Source organism: Vipera ursinii, assembly GCF_947247035.1.
Source record: "Vipera ursinii genome assembly, chromosome: 2".
Classification (NCBI taxonomy): domain Eukaryota; kingdom Metazoa; phylum Chordata; class Lepidosauria; order Squamata; family Viperidae; genus Vipera; species Vipera ursinii.
In genome coordinates this window covers 247,319,511-247,331,875 of record NC_139513.1, presented here as the reverse complement: position 1 = coordinate 247,331,875, position 12,365 = coordinate 247,319,511, and the positions used below count along the sequence as shown (strand labels likewise).

Sequence of the window (12,365 nt, the reverse complement as noted above, 5' to 3'; positions counted from 1 at the left end):
GTCAGGTTCAGTGTGGGAGTTGTAAACTAAGAATATAATAAGAGAAAAAGCAAACAGCAGTTACAAGGAAGGGTATTCTAAAGCACAGTCTATAGAAATACAACAGCTGCATCTTTCTAGTGTGCTTTCAGTTTGGAAGATTAAGCCAAGGACATGTTTACGTTTCTGCTCTCATTGCGTCCGCAGATAACCACCCAGCCGCCCTGTTTAGAGTGACCCGCTCCCTGTTTAATCAGGGACCGAGGGATGACCCCTTGCAGGGTAGGGCTGAGGAATTTGTACAGTGTCTGCAGGACAAAATCGCTCAGATCCGGACTGGCTTGGACTCCGACTGGGCGGAATCCGGCGGAGTGGAGAGGGCAGGTCTTGATCATACCATTTGGGGTGAGTTTGACCCTGTGACTCTGGATGATGTGGACAGCATTATGCGTAGACTGAGCACTACAACTTGTTTACTGGACCCATGTCCTTCCTGGCTGGTTTTGGCCGCCTGTTGTGATTCAGGGTCAGCCTGTGGGCTTGGCAGTTGGGTCGGATGACTCAGAGGAGGAGGAGGGGGGCGTTGAAGACCTTGCTGAGGGGGTTGAAGATCTTGCTGATGAGAGCCCTCAGCCAGGCCCCTCCCACTTGGTCACCGCAGAGACCCAGCTGTGTGAGCCTGACAGCGTGGATGAAGATGACCCACAGCTGGCCCTGTTCAAGGACGCCCAACGCAGGAGGCAGTCAATTAGGAGTAAACAGAGGAAGGCAATGGGGCTTCTCGGAAGGAGGCAGAGAGAAGCCACGCCCTGAACTCTATATAAGGGGAATGTGTGGGGAGGGCTGGTTTGCTGAAGGCAACCGCTTGGATAGTTCGTGTTTCTTAAAGCTCCTGTTTCTTGGTTCGTGTCTTGTTTGTTTTTGTAGCTATAAATTTGGCAGGCGTAATTCCAGCCTCTTGCCGTTTGTAAAGGGGTTGTCCCTGCCTTTTCTGCAGGGCCGGTAGCAGGCTGGTACAGAACACCGCCTGGGAGGTGACGGGGCTGGCTCCAGGCAGTTGTTAATGCTTCTTTGATGTAGAGTGTCTTCCCCTCCACCTTAAAAGAGGCGGTGGTGAGGCCCCTCCTCAAGAAGCCTGCTCTGGACCCGGCTTCATTGAATAACTACCATCCTGTCTCCAACCTTCGCTTTGTAGCGAAAGTTGTTGAGAGTGTTGTGGTGCATCAGTTCCCACAATTCCTGGATGAAGCGGACTATCTGGACTCGTACCAGTCTGGTTTCAGACCCGGCTATAGCACAGAAACGGCATTGGTCGCACTGGTGGATGATCTCTGGGCCTGGGACAGGGGCTGTTCCTCTGTCCTGGTCCTACTTGACCTCTCAGCGGCTTTTGATACCATCGACCATGGTATCCTGCTGCGATGGCTCGAGGGGTTGGGAGTGGGAGGCACTGTTTTACGGTGGTTCTCCTCCTACCTCTCAGGCCACTCGCAGTTTGTATTGACAGGGGGACAGAGATCTACCCCAAGGCCCCTCACTTGTGGGGTGCCTCAGGGGTCGGTTCTCTCCCCCCTCCTGTTTAACATCTATATGAAGCCGCTGGGCGAGATCATCCGTGGCTTTGGGGTGAAGTATCACCAATATGTGGATGATACCCAGTTGTTCATCTCCACCCCGAACCAACTCAGTGATGCCCTTGACGTGATGTCCCGGTGCCTGGAGGCGGTGCGGGTCTGGATGGGAAGGAACAGACTCAGGCTTAACCCCTCCAAGACCAAGTGGCTGTGGATACCGGCATCTCGTCCAACAAGTTCCATCTCTTTTGATGGGGGGGAGGTATTGCCTCCCTCAGAAAGGGCTCGCAACTTGGGTGTCCTCCTGGATTCACGGCTTAATTTGGAAGATCATCTAACAGCCGTGGGAGTATCTTGGTACTCCCATGTTACATCACTCCTGCGCGAGCTGCATTGGCTCCCGGTTACCCTCCGAGTGTGATTCAAGGTGCTGGTAATAACCTTTAAAGCCCTGCATGGCTTAGGTCCAGGGTACTTGCGAGACCACCTGCTGCCATTGTCAACCTCTCATCACCCGGTTCGCTCCTACAGTCGGCCTCCTCAGGGTTCCGTTGGCCAGGCAATGCCGTCTGGTGACCCCCAGGGGGAGAGCCTTCTCTGTGGGTGCGCCGACCTTCTGGAATGAGTTGCCTCCGAAGCTGTGGATGGCCCCTGACCTTCGGTCCTTCCGCTGTGACCTGAAGACGTGGTTGTTCCAACAAGCGGGCCTGGACTGACTACGATTTTTAATTAGGCTTTTTACTGGGTTAAATTGTTTTGTAATTTTGTATTTATTGTTTAATTCTCTTTTAAATTTTTTACTCTATGTTTTTTAATTTTTATTGTTGTGAGCCGCCCTGAGTCCTCAGGGAGAAGGGCAGCATATAAATTTAATAAAATGAAATGAATGAAATGAAATATTAGTCAATTTCAAGGCTTTGCATTCTGTAGATTAACCATTGAATATTCTGACCACAAAATGGCAACAAAGAATTATCCTGCTTACCAGTATTTGAAACCCATATGGTGGACTGTTGTTGAAGAGCTGGAATTTGAGAAAAAAATTAATCCTGTAAGCCAAAAAAGACTTATGAATTTCAAGACTACATTATCTGAGGCACCCACTGGATCACGCCATTTTTTAAAAAGGGGAGGGATGTCTACAGAAGCCAGAATTTCAATCTTCTTTGATCTCCACCAGTGTCAGGCAGATGGCCTTCCCACAAAGTTTCTCCAGAAAACTAGAGAGCACCTACTAAGGGTCCCTACTTAATAGATAGTGTGGCAGAATGGAGTTTGATAATAGGCATACTCAGTGGCAGCTCCCCTCCTGTAGGACAGTTTGCATCTTGAGAAAAGGGTGGTTTCCAATTGTATTACCTACTGTGTTTCCCCCAAAATAAGACCTATCCCGAAAATAAGCCCTAGCTTGATTTTTACATGTGCACCCAATCTAAGCCCTACCCCCAAAATAAGCCCTAGTTTTGGGGTAAGGCCCATGTGTAAAAAGCTAGAGGTGGGTGGAGCTGCCCCAAGAGCCCCGCACCCGCTTACCTTAGGACTGCTGCAGCCAGACCTCCCATGCCCAGACACCTGTTGCACTGCTGTGTGAGTTCTGCAGCTGCTTGTGGCCGCATGCCACGTGGTGCATCACCATCAGCATGATGAGGCTTATGGCCTCCTACCGCAAGCAGCGGCACTGACGTAATTGGCACAAAGTGCCATGCAGCCTCCACAGCCTGCTGCAAGCTACCACACAATCAGTACAATGAGCCATGTGGCTTCCTGCTGCAAGCGGCAGCAGCGGCGTGATTGGCACGATGAGCCATGCGGACTGTTGCTGTGAGTGGCCGCAGTGGTGCGATGTGGTTGTAAGCAGCCACAGAAGAACTCAGGCAGTAACACAACAGGTGTCGGGGTGTGGGAGGCCTGGCTGCGGCGGTCCTAAGGCAAGTGGGTAAGACGTCCCCTGAAAATAAGACCTGGTGCCTCTTTTGGAGGCAAAAAAAAATAAGACCATGTTTTATTTTCAGGGAAACACAGTAGCTAATAAAAATGGCTTTCCTGGTTGGTTTCGGGGGAACTACTCAAACCTTTCTCAATTTTTATTAATTTTTATTCAGAAATTATTTTTATTTCTCAAAAAAAGTATTTTGATTTTTCTCAAAAGGCAAAAAATATTTTACTTGAATAAAAGAAAATGAAAAATATATAAAAGGAAAGAAGAAAAAAGAAAACAAAGCAACAGCATAACAGGGTTGGAAGCTGCTTAGAGGTCTCCTAATCCAACCTGCTGCTCAAAGCTGGAGACCCTAAACCATTTCAGACAATCTCTTCTTAAGAGCCTCTGCCCACAATACCATTAAAGATTTTTTTTAAAAAAATTTGACCTTCCTTAACAGCAGGCGCAATCAAAATTATCCCTCCTCCCTTTTAAATATAATTATAATCTTCACCCTTTTATTAAATACTTTTTCAATCATCCAATGTAAAAACCATCATCCGAAGCTTAAAACATGAAATTTGAAGGATGGCTGCTGCTTTACTGCTTTCCTTCACCAGCATCACAAGCAGAAATGTTTCTGTTTTTTAAAATAGAATCTAGTTTGGAAAATTCTCTGAGATTATTTATCAGTATTCTTGGGGCTTCTTTTTGTGGTTCATCCCCAGAGCTGCTTTGCAAACATGAAAAAGCAATGCTTCAGGGTCTAAATTTGGCTTGAGTACAGAAGTGGTAATTCTAACATGAACATCCCATGTCATTTGGATGTAAGCATCCCTGCTTCCCATATGGCAAGGGGACTGTTTTGTTTTGCTCATTTTCCAATCAGTACTGATTCTGGCAGGTATACCTTGCATCTGTTCAGATGAATAGCGTTGCTAATATGTCTTGGAGGAGCTTAAATCTGTTACTGAATACTGTGGAAGTCATATTCTGTTTCCACAAGGCTGAATTTGCATCCATGTTGAAATCCACAATCATCCACATTGAAGATAATTAAACTCCTTTTCTCCTGGCTAAGAGAGAAGTTTGCTTAATATGGATGGGTATATGGGTCATGAATGAATAATAGCTTTGTCTGAAGTTGAAGTTTCAATTTTTCTTTCTTATATTTCTTTGTAGTTTTTGAGCCTGTCATGAAATATTCCTTTGAATGGGCAATTTGCTTATCCATAGCAACATAATACTGCATTTTAATAACCATGAAATAAAGTTCCATCCCTTCATTCAGAATGTGCATATTTTTTGAGATGTTAGTTCAGTATCATTGCTCAAATTAGCATAATTTACCACCTTTATTATAATGACGTTAGTTTATGCCTAAGGAAAAAAAAACAAGTAAATCTATGGCTTGTATTCAACTTGTATATAAATAAAATTCCATTTAAAAACTTATAATTTATCATTTTAATCCTTAAAGAAATCTTAATTCTCAAAACATAATTATTGATGCATAGCAACCTGTCTATTAGGAACATTAGCAAAGTTGATGATAAAAGTAAATAGGAAATTCTTCACACATCTTTTTTTCAGGAGTAGCTATTAAAGCTATAAGAATAATTCTGTGTATTAAATGCTTGGGTACAAATAGTTTAACAATTTCCTTTGCACAACTGTGCTCATAAACAAATGGAAATTAAGCTCTTTTGGAGTGCTTTTAAGAATATTTGAGTTGAAAAGAATTTTTCTACTGCAGTTTTCACCAAGCCTATCTGCCTTTCATTTGAGATTTCTGTTTTATTTTTAGCTTTGTCAACTGCATAAATTCTCCAATTATTTAAATCTGTGAGAGCTGTAGTAAAATGATAGGAAGTTGATCCTCCAAGAGCTCTGATAATCAAAATACTAAAATACAAATACAAAATTACCATGTTCCTAAGCCATGTCTTGAAGAACATGGTCCTGGTTCAGTGATAACAGGATAGTTATTTTTTAAAAAATATACGAAAGGACATTTCCCCATAATTCTTTATACAGACAGTCCTTGATTTACAACCACAAGTCAGCCTGAAATTTCTGTTGCTGAGTGAGACAGTTTTCTTGCCACTGTTGTTTATTAGTGGATCATTGTAATTGTTAAGTTAATAACATGATAAGTGACTCGCTTCCCCATTGACTTTGCTTGTCAGAAGGTTGCAAAAGATGATCACATGACCCCAGGAAATGCATCTGTTGCCAAGCATTTGAATTTTGATTATGACCCTAGGGATACTGCAATGGTCATAAGTGTGAAAAATGGTCAAAATTCACTTTTTTCAGTGCCGCTGTAACTTCAGATGGTTACTAAATGAACTGTAGTAAGTCAAGGACTACCCGTAGCTTTCTCCAAAATTCTGGTATATTTTGAAAGTAGATCTTAGTTTTGTTATGGTATGCTTTAAGTGTGATTGTGCTTCAGTTCCAAACACTGATTGATAGTTTGATTGATTGATCGATTCCTCATCTTTATTATTTTTACAAATAACTCAAGGTGGCAAACATATCTGACATACTTTCCTCCTATTTTCCCCACAACAACTACCCTGTGAAATAGTTTGGGCTAAGAGTTATTGGCCCAAGTTCACCCAGCTGGTTTGATTATTAGTTTTCTACACACACACACCGCAATTAAAAAACAACAACATCATCTTGACAGGACAAATTGTGCAAAGTGTAATACAAATCATGAAGTTCTGCTTTTAGGATAGAAATCATTCTGGTTGCCTAATCAAAGGCAACAAGGAAAAAGGCTTGGAAGATGATTCCACTTTTTAGAACAGCAAAAGCAATGGAGGCTTCTCCCTCTTCCATTCGTCATTGTAGACAGACCTCTAAGTATGAGGGTAACAAGGGCAGGTACAGTATAGCTAATATACCTTCATCCTCCTCATGGAACAGAAAGTTGAGTTTCACAAGATTTCATAATAGCTGAACAAGACTAGAAGCATCATTGTATTCCATAATATGAGATTTATTGCAGGTATATAATATGTTGAATTTTCATCAGTCTTTCTTCTTTTTGTTCTCCATTCTCTCTTGATCTCTCCTAATACAGTCCCCTCATCCCTTTTTCCTTTTCTTCTGTTGCTGGTTTTTTTTTTATTATTTTAATCCCATTTATATCCCGCCCTTCTCCGAAGACTTAGGGCGGCTTACAATTTAAGCACAAACCAATGTGCTTAGCAATAGCCTTCATTCTATGTATATGCCTGCTTATTAGGGCTTTCCCCCCCCCAAGCAGCATTATTACAAAGTCAGCTTATTGCCCCCAACAATCTGGGTCCTCATTTTACCTACCTCAGAAGGATGGAAGGCTGAGTCAACCTTGAGCCTGGTGGGATGCAAACCTGCACTAATTGCAGGCAGCTAGTGTCGATCAGAAGGTTGGCAGTTTGGCGGGTCGAATCCCGAGTGCCGCGCAACAGAGTGAGCGCCTGTTACTCGTCCCAGCTTCTGCCAACCTAGCAGTTCGAAAGCACGTAAAAACGCAAGTAGAAAAATAGGGACCACTCCAGTGGGAAGGTAACAGCGTTCCGTGCGCCTTTGGCGTCTAGTCATGCCGGCCACATGACCACGGAGACGTCCTCGGACAAGCGCTGGCTCTTCGGCTTTGAAACGGAGATGAGCACCGGCCCCTAGAGTCGGAAACGACTAGCACGCATGTGTGGGGGAACCTTTACCTTTACCTTTAGTGTTACTTAAGGAGGCATTAGCCCACTGCTCCACCAAGGCTCTTTTGATGGAGAAAGGGGCAAGGCTGTGACTTGGTGTCTGAAAAAGAATGCTTTATGCATATTCATGAAGGTGGGGGGGAATTTATTTTTATGGTTAGAATATTTTACATGTAACTAATTTTAATCAGCAGTATATTAATTATATTAATAATTATTTAATGTTTGCCTTGATCCTTTTTTTTCTTTTTTGGAGCGTGGCCTGTAGCAATGTATATGCACAGAGATGCACAATTATTTGAATGGGAAGTGCATTTTAGCCGATTAGCAATGTAGAGATATTGTGTGTGTGTGTGTGTGTATCATTTTAAAAGCAGACTTCCTTTCACATAAATACAGTATTGCTGTACACTAGAGTGAATTTTTGTTTCACTCTGTCACAAAAAAACCCTACTGTTGGCTATCTTACTTCAACAACTATAATAAGATTGATTATTTCAATCCGCTCTGTGTGAAACTGAATTTGAAAACAATTGAAAACCTCCAGTTTGTCAGAATATAGCAAACAGACTACTGAGATTTGGTGTTCAAACCAAATCACCCCAATTTTGGAAGAATTTAGTTGGCTGGCTTTTCACTTCTTTCAAACTTGTTGTTTTCCAATAGTGCTCTCCAGATGTTTTAAATATCATCTTCCATCATATCCAACAAGCACAATCATTGCCAAGGAATGTAAAAGTTATAGATCAAAATACACACTTCCAATATTTCCTGATATATTTGATCGAATATTTCTTAACGTGAAGAATAAACTTAAGAGTATAGACTTTAAATTAGAAAATGCAACTGAAATAACAAGAAACAAATGGTTGGCCTTTAAACCACATATCTCATTAGCAATCAGTAGCAAAGAACAATATTTTGGAGAAGCCCACAGTAATAAATACATAATAAATATATATTTTAAATATTAAATTGTATTATTTCTTTCTCTTCTGGATTAAACAGTTGTGAGAAACTGGACTAGTTTCTATATCAAGTCAGATTTGTTACTCTTAATTGTACTGGAAATAATTCGCAAAATAATATTATCTTAGCATATTTTTTCCTTGGAAGCTCTCATATTGATGGTGCAAAAGTACTTCTATTTTCCACAAATTATAATATACTGCGCATTTTTGCCCCCCCCCCTCCCCCAGTGAGTTAGGGTTTTTTTCTGGTACAAAAAGAATGAAATTATATTGGCCTCTCATTTAGCTTTTTAATAAAGAAAATATTGTTTTTATTGTGTTGGCCTAAAGACTGTATTTTTTTTTAATACAGGGACCTTGCTGCAAGAAACTGTCTAGTAGGTGAAAATAATGTTCTGAAAATTAGTGACTTTGGGATGTCTCGTCAAGAAGACGATGGAGTATATTCATCTTCAGGATTAAAGCAAATTCCAATCAAGTGGACTGCCCCAGAGGCCTTGAACTATGGTAAGAAAACATTACTGCTATCAGTAATTTCCCCAGCATACCTTGTTTGAATAACACAGTAGGAGTAAAACACTTAAAGATACTTAAATGCCCTTGGGATCAAAACCTTTAAACTTCCAATAATTTGGAGCCCAATTAAATACCAGGCTTTTATAGTCATTGATATTGCTGATAAATTCCTAAAGAATGAGATTTGAAAACTAGGCCAACTTTGAAAACTTTCAAAATAGAAGACTCCTGGAACCTGAGCTAAAAACTTAAAGGTGTATCTGGGAAATAAGCACTGGACACAAAATACTTCCCACTCTTATTTTTATATTATATTCTTCTTTAGAGGAGAAAAACGCAATTTCCTTGGTTGATAGTCAGCTTCTTTTATTTTTACTACTTTCCTACTTTGTTTACTACTTTGCTTTCTGTACACTTCTACCAAATGGCTGTAAAAATTACCTTCATTTCAGCTACACAAAATGTAACAACTAAACCAAAAAGTCCATTATTTCCTTGTTTTAGAAATAATACTGTGTAGGGTCTATATTTTCTTCGCCTGTGGTTTTTTTTTCCTATTTTAAGTAATTGGTTATCCCAAACTGCTTGCTTGTTTGGTTGGTTGGTTGTTAAATTTATATACTTCCCATCTCACTATCCAAAGCAACTGTGGGAGGCCATTAAACTTATTCAGCAGTCTTTGATGAGGTAGTTTGTCAAAAGCTTTTGGAAAATCCCAATACATGTCAAACGAATCCCCTCAAATAACATACCTGCTCACAAGTATATACCTCTCAAATAGGACCTATTTCTCTAGACATTCTCCTCCTGCTTTCCAGGTATGGCAGGCAGGAAATGATATGGAAGGAGAAAAATGTCTGACCAGCTCCTGATGCCGGGTCCCACATATAATTGGGCCCACCACCAAGGAATAGGGAGGGGCATTAGCTTGGACAGTGGGATAATGGCTTGTCTGGGAGGTAATCGGGCCCTGGAATACCTCCTCTTTGTTCCTTGGCCACAATTGTCAAAACCGTGCTTTTGGTTCACTGTCTTCACTGTCCGTAGCCCTAACAACATGCCGCCCATTTTTCATTACTTGCTTGACTTTATGGATTCAGATTGCAAGGAAAGGAGGCAGGAATATACGCAGTTGTCGACTCAGCCAGGAGCAGAAGAAGCAGAGCTGGCATAAGAGATTGAAAGTGGTAGCAGACTGTTGTGAGAGGGACGGCCCCTCCTTACGGAGGGGCACTTCCCAGTTCAGGTCCAGAGGGACACCAAGGCAGGCACTTCTATTATTTTCCTTATATTCACACCATTGACCTGGGAATAAGACGGACATGCAATCCAGCCTATGTGATGTGATTCCATTTGCAGCCAAATGCAGTGACAGTTTTTAGCTTGTCTTATCTACTGCTGAGAAACTAGAGCACAGTGCATATTCCAGTTCCCCTGAATTGCAAATTTGAGAGAAAACTATTGCCCATTCTGTTTGTTCCTGGCTATAAGATATAAATGGAATTAAAATAAAATAAAAAAATAAGTGATATAAAATATGAAGTAAACCATGGACCGCAAAACTTTTGTGGTTTCCTTAACCTGGCATACTCTTCCCAGCATGCATTACATGGAGTTGTTGTCATTAGTATGAAAAACAATTTTTAATTTGCTGAAGCCTTTTAAGACCTCCAGATTTTTATAATATTGCTAGGCTCTCTGCTGCTCTTTTAAACATTCTTATAACTTGCTATTTATTTTATTTCACATTTTTATAAGATGATCATAAAAGCCCTAAAGAATTTTGAATGTGTGTGTGTGTGTGTATCTGTAAAATAAAGAAAGATTGATTGATTGATTTACAATTCTGGCAATGAGCTTAGATAAAACCTGAGAGTGAGCAATTAAAAAAATGTATTAAAAAATAGTTTGAAGTTTGAATAGTTTGAAGCAGCAGTTCTCTGCTGAATTTTATTGCAAAAGAGAAATGGCCTAACAAATATAGAATAGGGCAGACTGTTCTAAAAAAAAAGAATGGAAGAAAAGAAAACTCTTATTAGTAGAAAAGAAAAGATATAGTATATGGATTTTTTGTTTGTGAGTGAAGGAACAGATGCATATTTCTGTTTTAAAAATAAACACCAAATGGAGATTATGCAGTGTTCATTAGTATTAGACAGTTTATATGCATAAAGGGACGCAGTGGCTCAGTGGGTTAGGACGCTGAGCTTGTCGATCAGAAGGTCGGCAGTTTGGCGGGTCGAATCCCGAGTGCCGCATAACAGAGTGAGCGCCTGTTACTCGTCCCAGCTTCGAAAGTACGTAAAAATGCAAGTAGAAAAATAGGGACCACTACGGTGAGAAGGTAACAGCGTTCCATGCGCCTTTGGCGTCTAGTGATGTCAGCCACATGACCACGGAGACGTCCTCGGACACGCGCTGGCTCTTCGGCTTTGAAACGGAGATGAGCACCGGCCCCTAGAGTTGGAAACAACTAGCACGCATGTGCGGGGGAACCTTTACCTTTACCTTTTTATGCATAAAGTTACAGTAATATTACTTAAGTTAACATTCCATTAAAATGTAAAGTAAAATGAAAATAAATCTACTTCACAGAAAGTGAACATTTCTTATTACTGTATCACCTGTCCCATCAATAATAAATATTTTTAAGATATTGCTCAGGTTTTCAGTAACATTGTAACATCACTCGAAAATAAAATGTCATTTCAGGACCTTAAAAATGTGATAAATCTGCTGTAGTTATTTCCCAGAAATATTGTTTTAACATAACATATCATCTCCAATTCAGGTTTACAGCTTATTGTCTGCAGACCCACTAATTCATGCAGTGTCGAGGCATGAAAGGAGCAGTTTTAACCTAAAACTATATTGCGGTGTTGAATTAATCAAATTCTTCCCCTTAATCAGCTTTGTGTCCTGTGACCTAGAATCCTAGTCAGTTTTCCTGGATGAAGATGTACACCCACAAAAAATTTAAAAGCACTATCAGAATGGTACTTAAGCTCTCAGAGGAGGATACAGGGGTTATGGTACATCATGCCCCCACCTACTCCCTTGCCAGGAGGTGGGGGAGGCATTTCTCTATTTTGATGCAGTGTATATTGTCAACAAAATCAGTCATGAAGTATCTTCTGGTGATCAACGTAACTGAGAACTCCTGTTTGGATGGTCACAGAATACACCTTCACAGCACTGATTGGTTGCAGCTCCCAAAATAGTAGCCATTAAACCAGTAAGTGTGATGGTGTGCAGCCTGTGACTGAGTCAATGACTTCTCAGTTAAATGAATTTTAAGAATGGAATAGAGACACTGAGTCACTTAACCAGTGGGGGTGCTAAAAGTTTTATTCCCACTCCCAAGAGAAAAGGGAGAGAAAGTGATTGGGATGTGCAAATCCAAGAAACAGCCCCAATTTCTTAACCAAAGTTGGAAATATCAGGAATAGGCATCTACGTCAGGCCTTTTTGTCTGTATTACTGCGGGGTGGGGAGTAAAATGTTTTTGTAAACATGCACTATGGATTAATCCCTTCATAAAACCTAACATAGGAATTATTTAAAAAAAATATCTTTTTGCATGTCAAAACTGTTTGCCAAAGCTTTCTTATTTTGTATCTTTAGGAAGCAGTACCCTTCAAAATAGGGGACGCGGTGGCTCAGTGGGTTAGGACGCTGAGCTTGTCGATCAGAA

At 40.9% G+C, this 12,365-nt stretch overlaps 1 protein-coding gene across 1 annotated transcript in view; it reads left to right on the top strand.

Annotated features, from left to right (window-relative positions):
- The window catches only part of FER (FER tyrosine kinase), a 146,152-nt gene that overhangs the window by 121,900 nt on the left and 11,887 nt on the right, over nt 1-12,365 (top strand). The window contains exon 18 of the mRNA XM_083351497.1: nt 8,508-8,662. Within this exon, the coding sequence (XP_083207623.1) occupies nt 8,508-8,662 (155 nt within the window). The remainder of the gene's footprint in view (nt 1-8,507; nt 8,663-12,365) is intronic.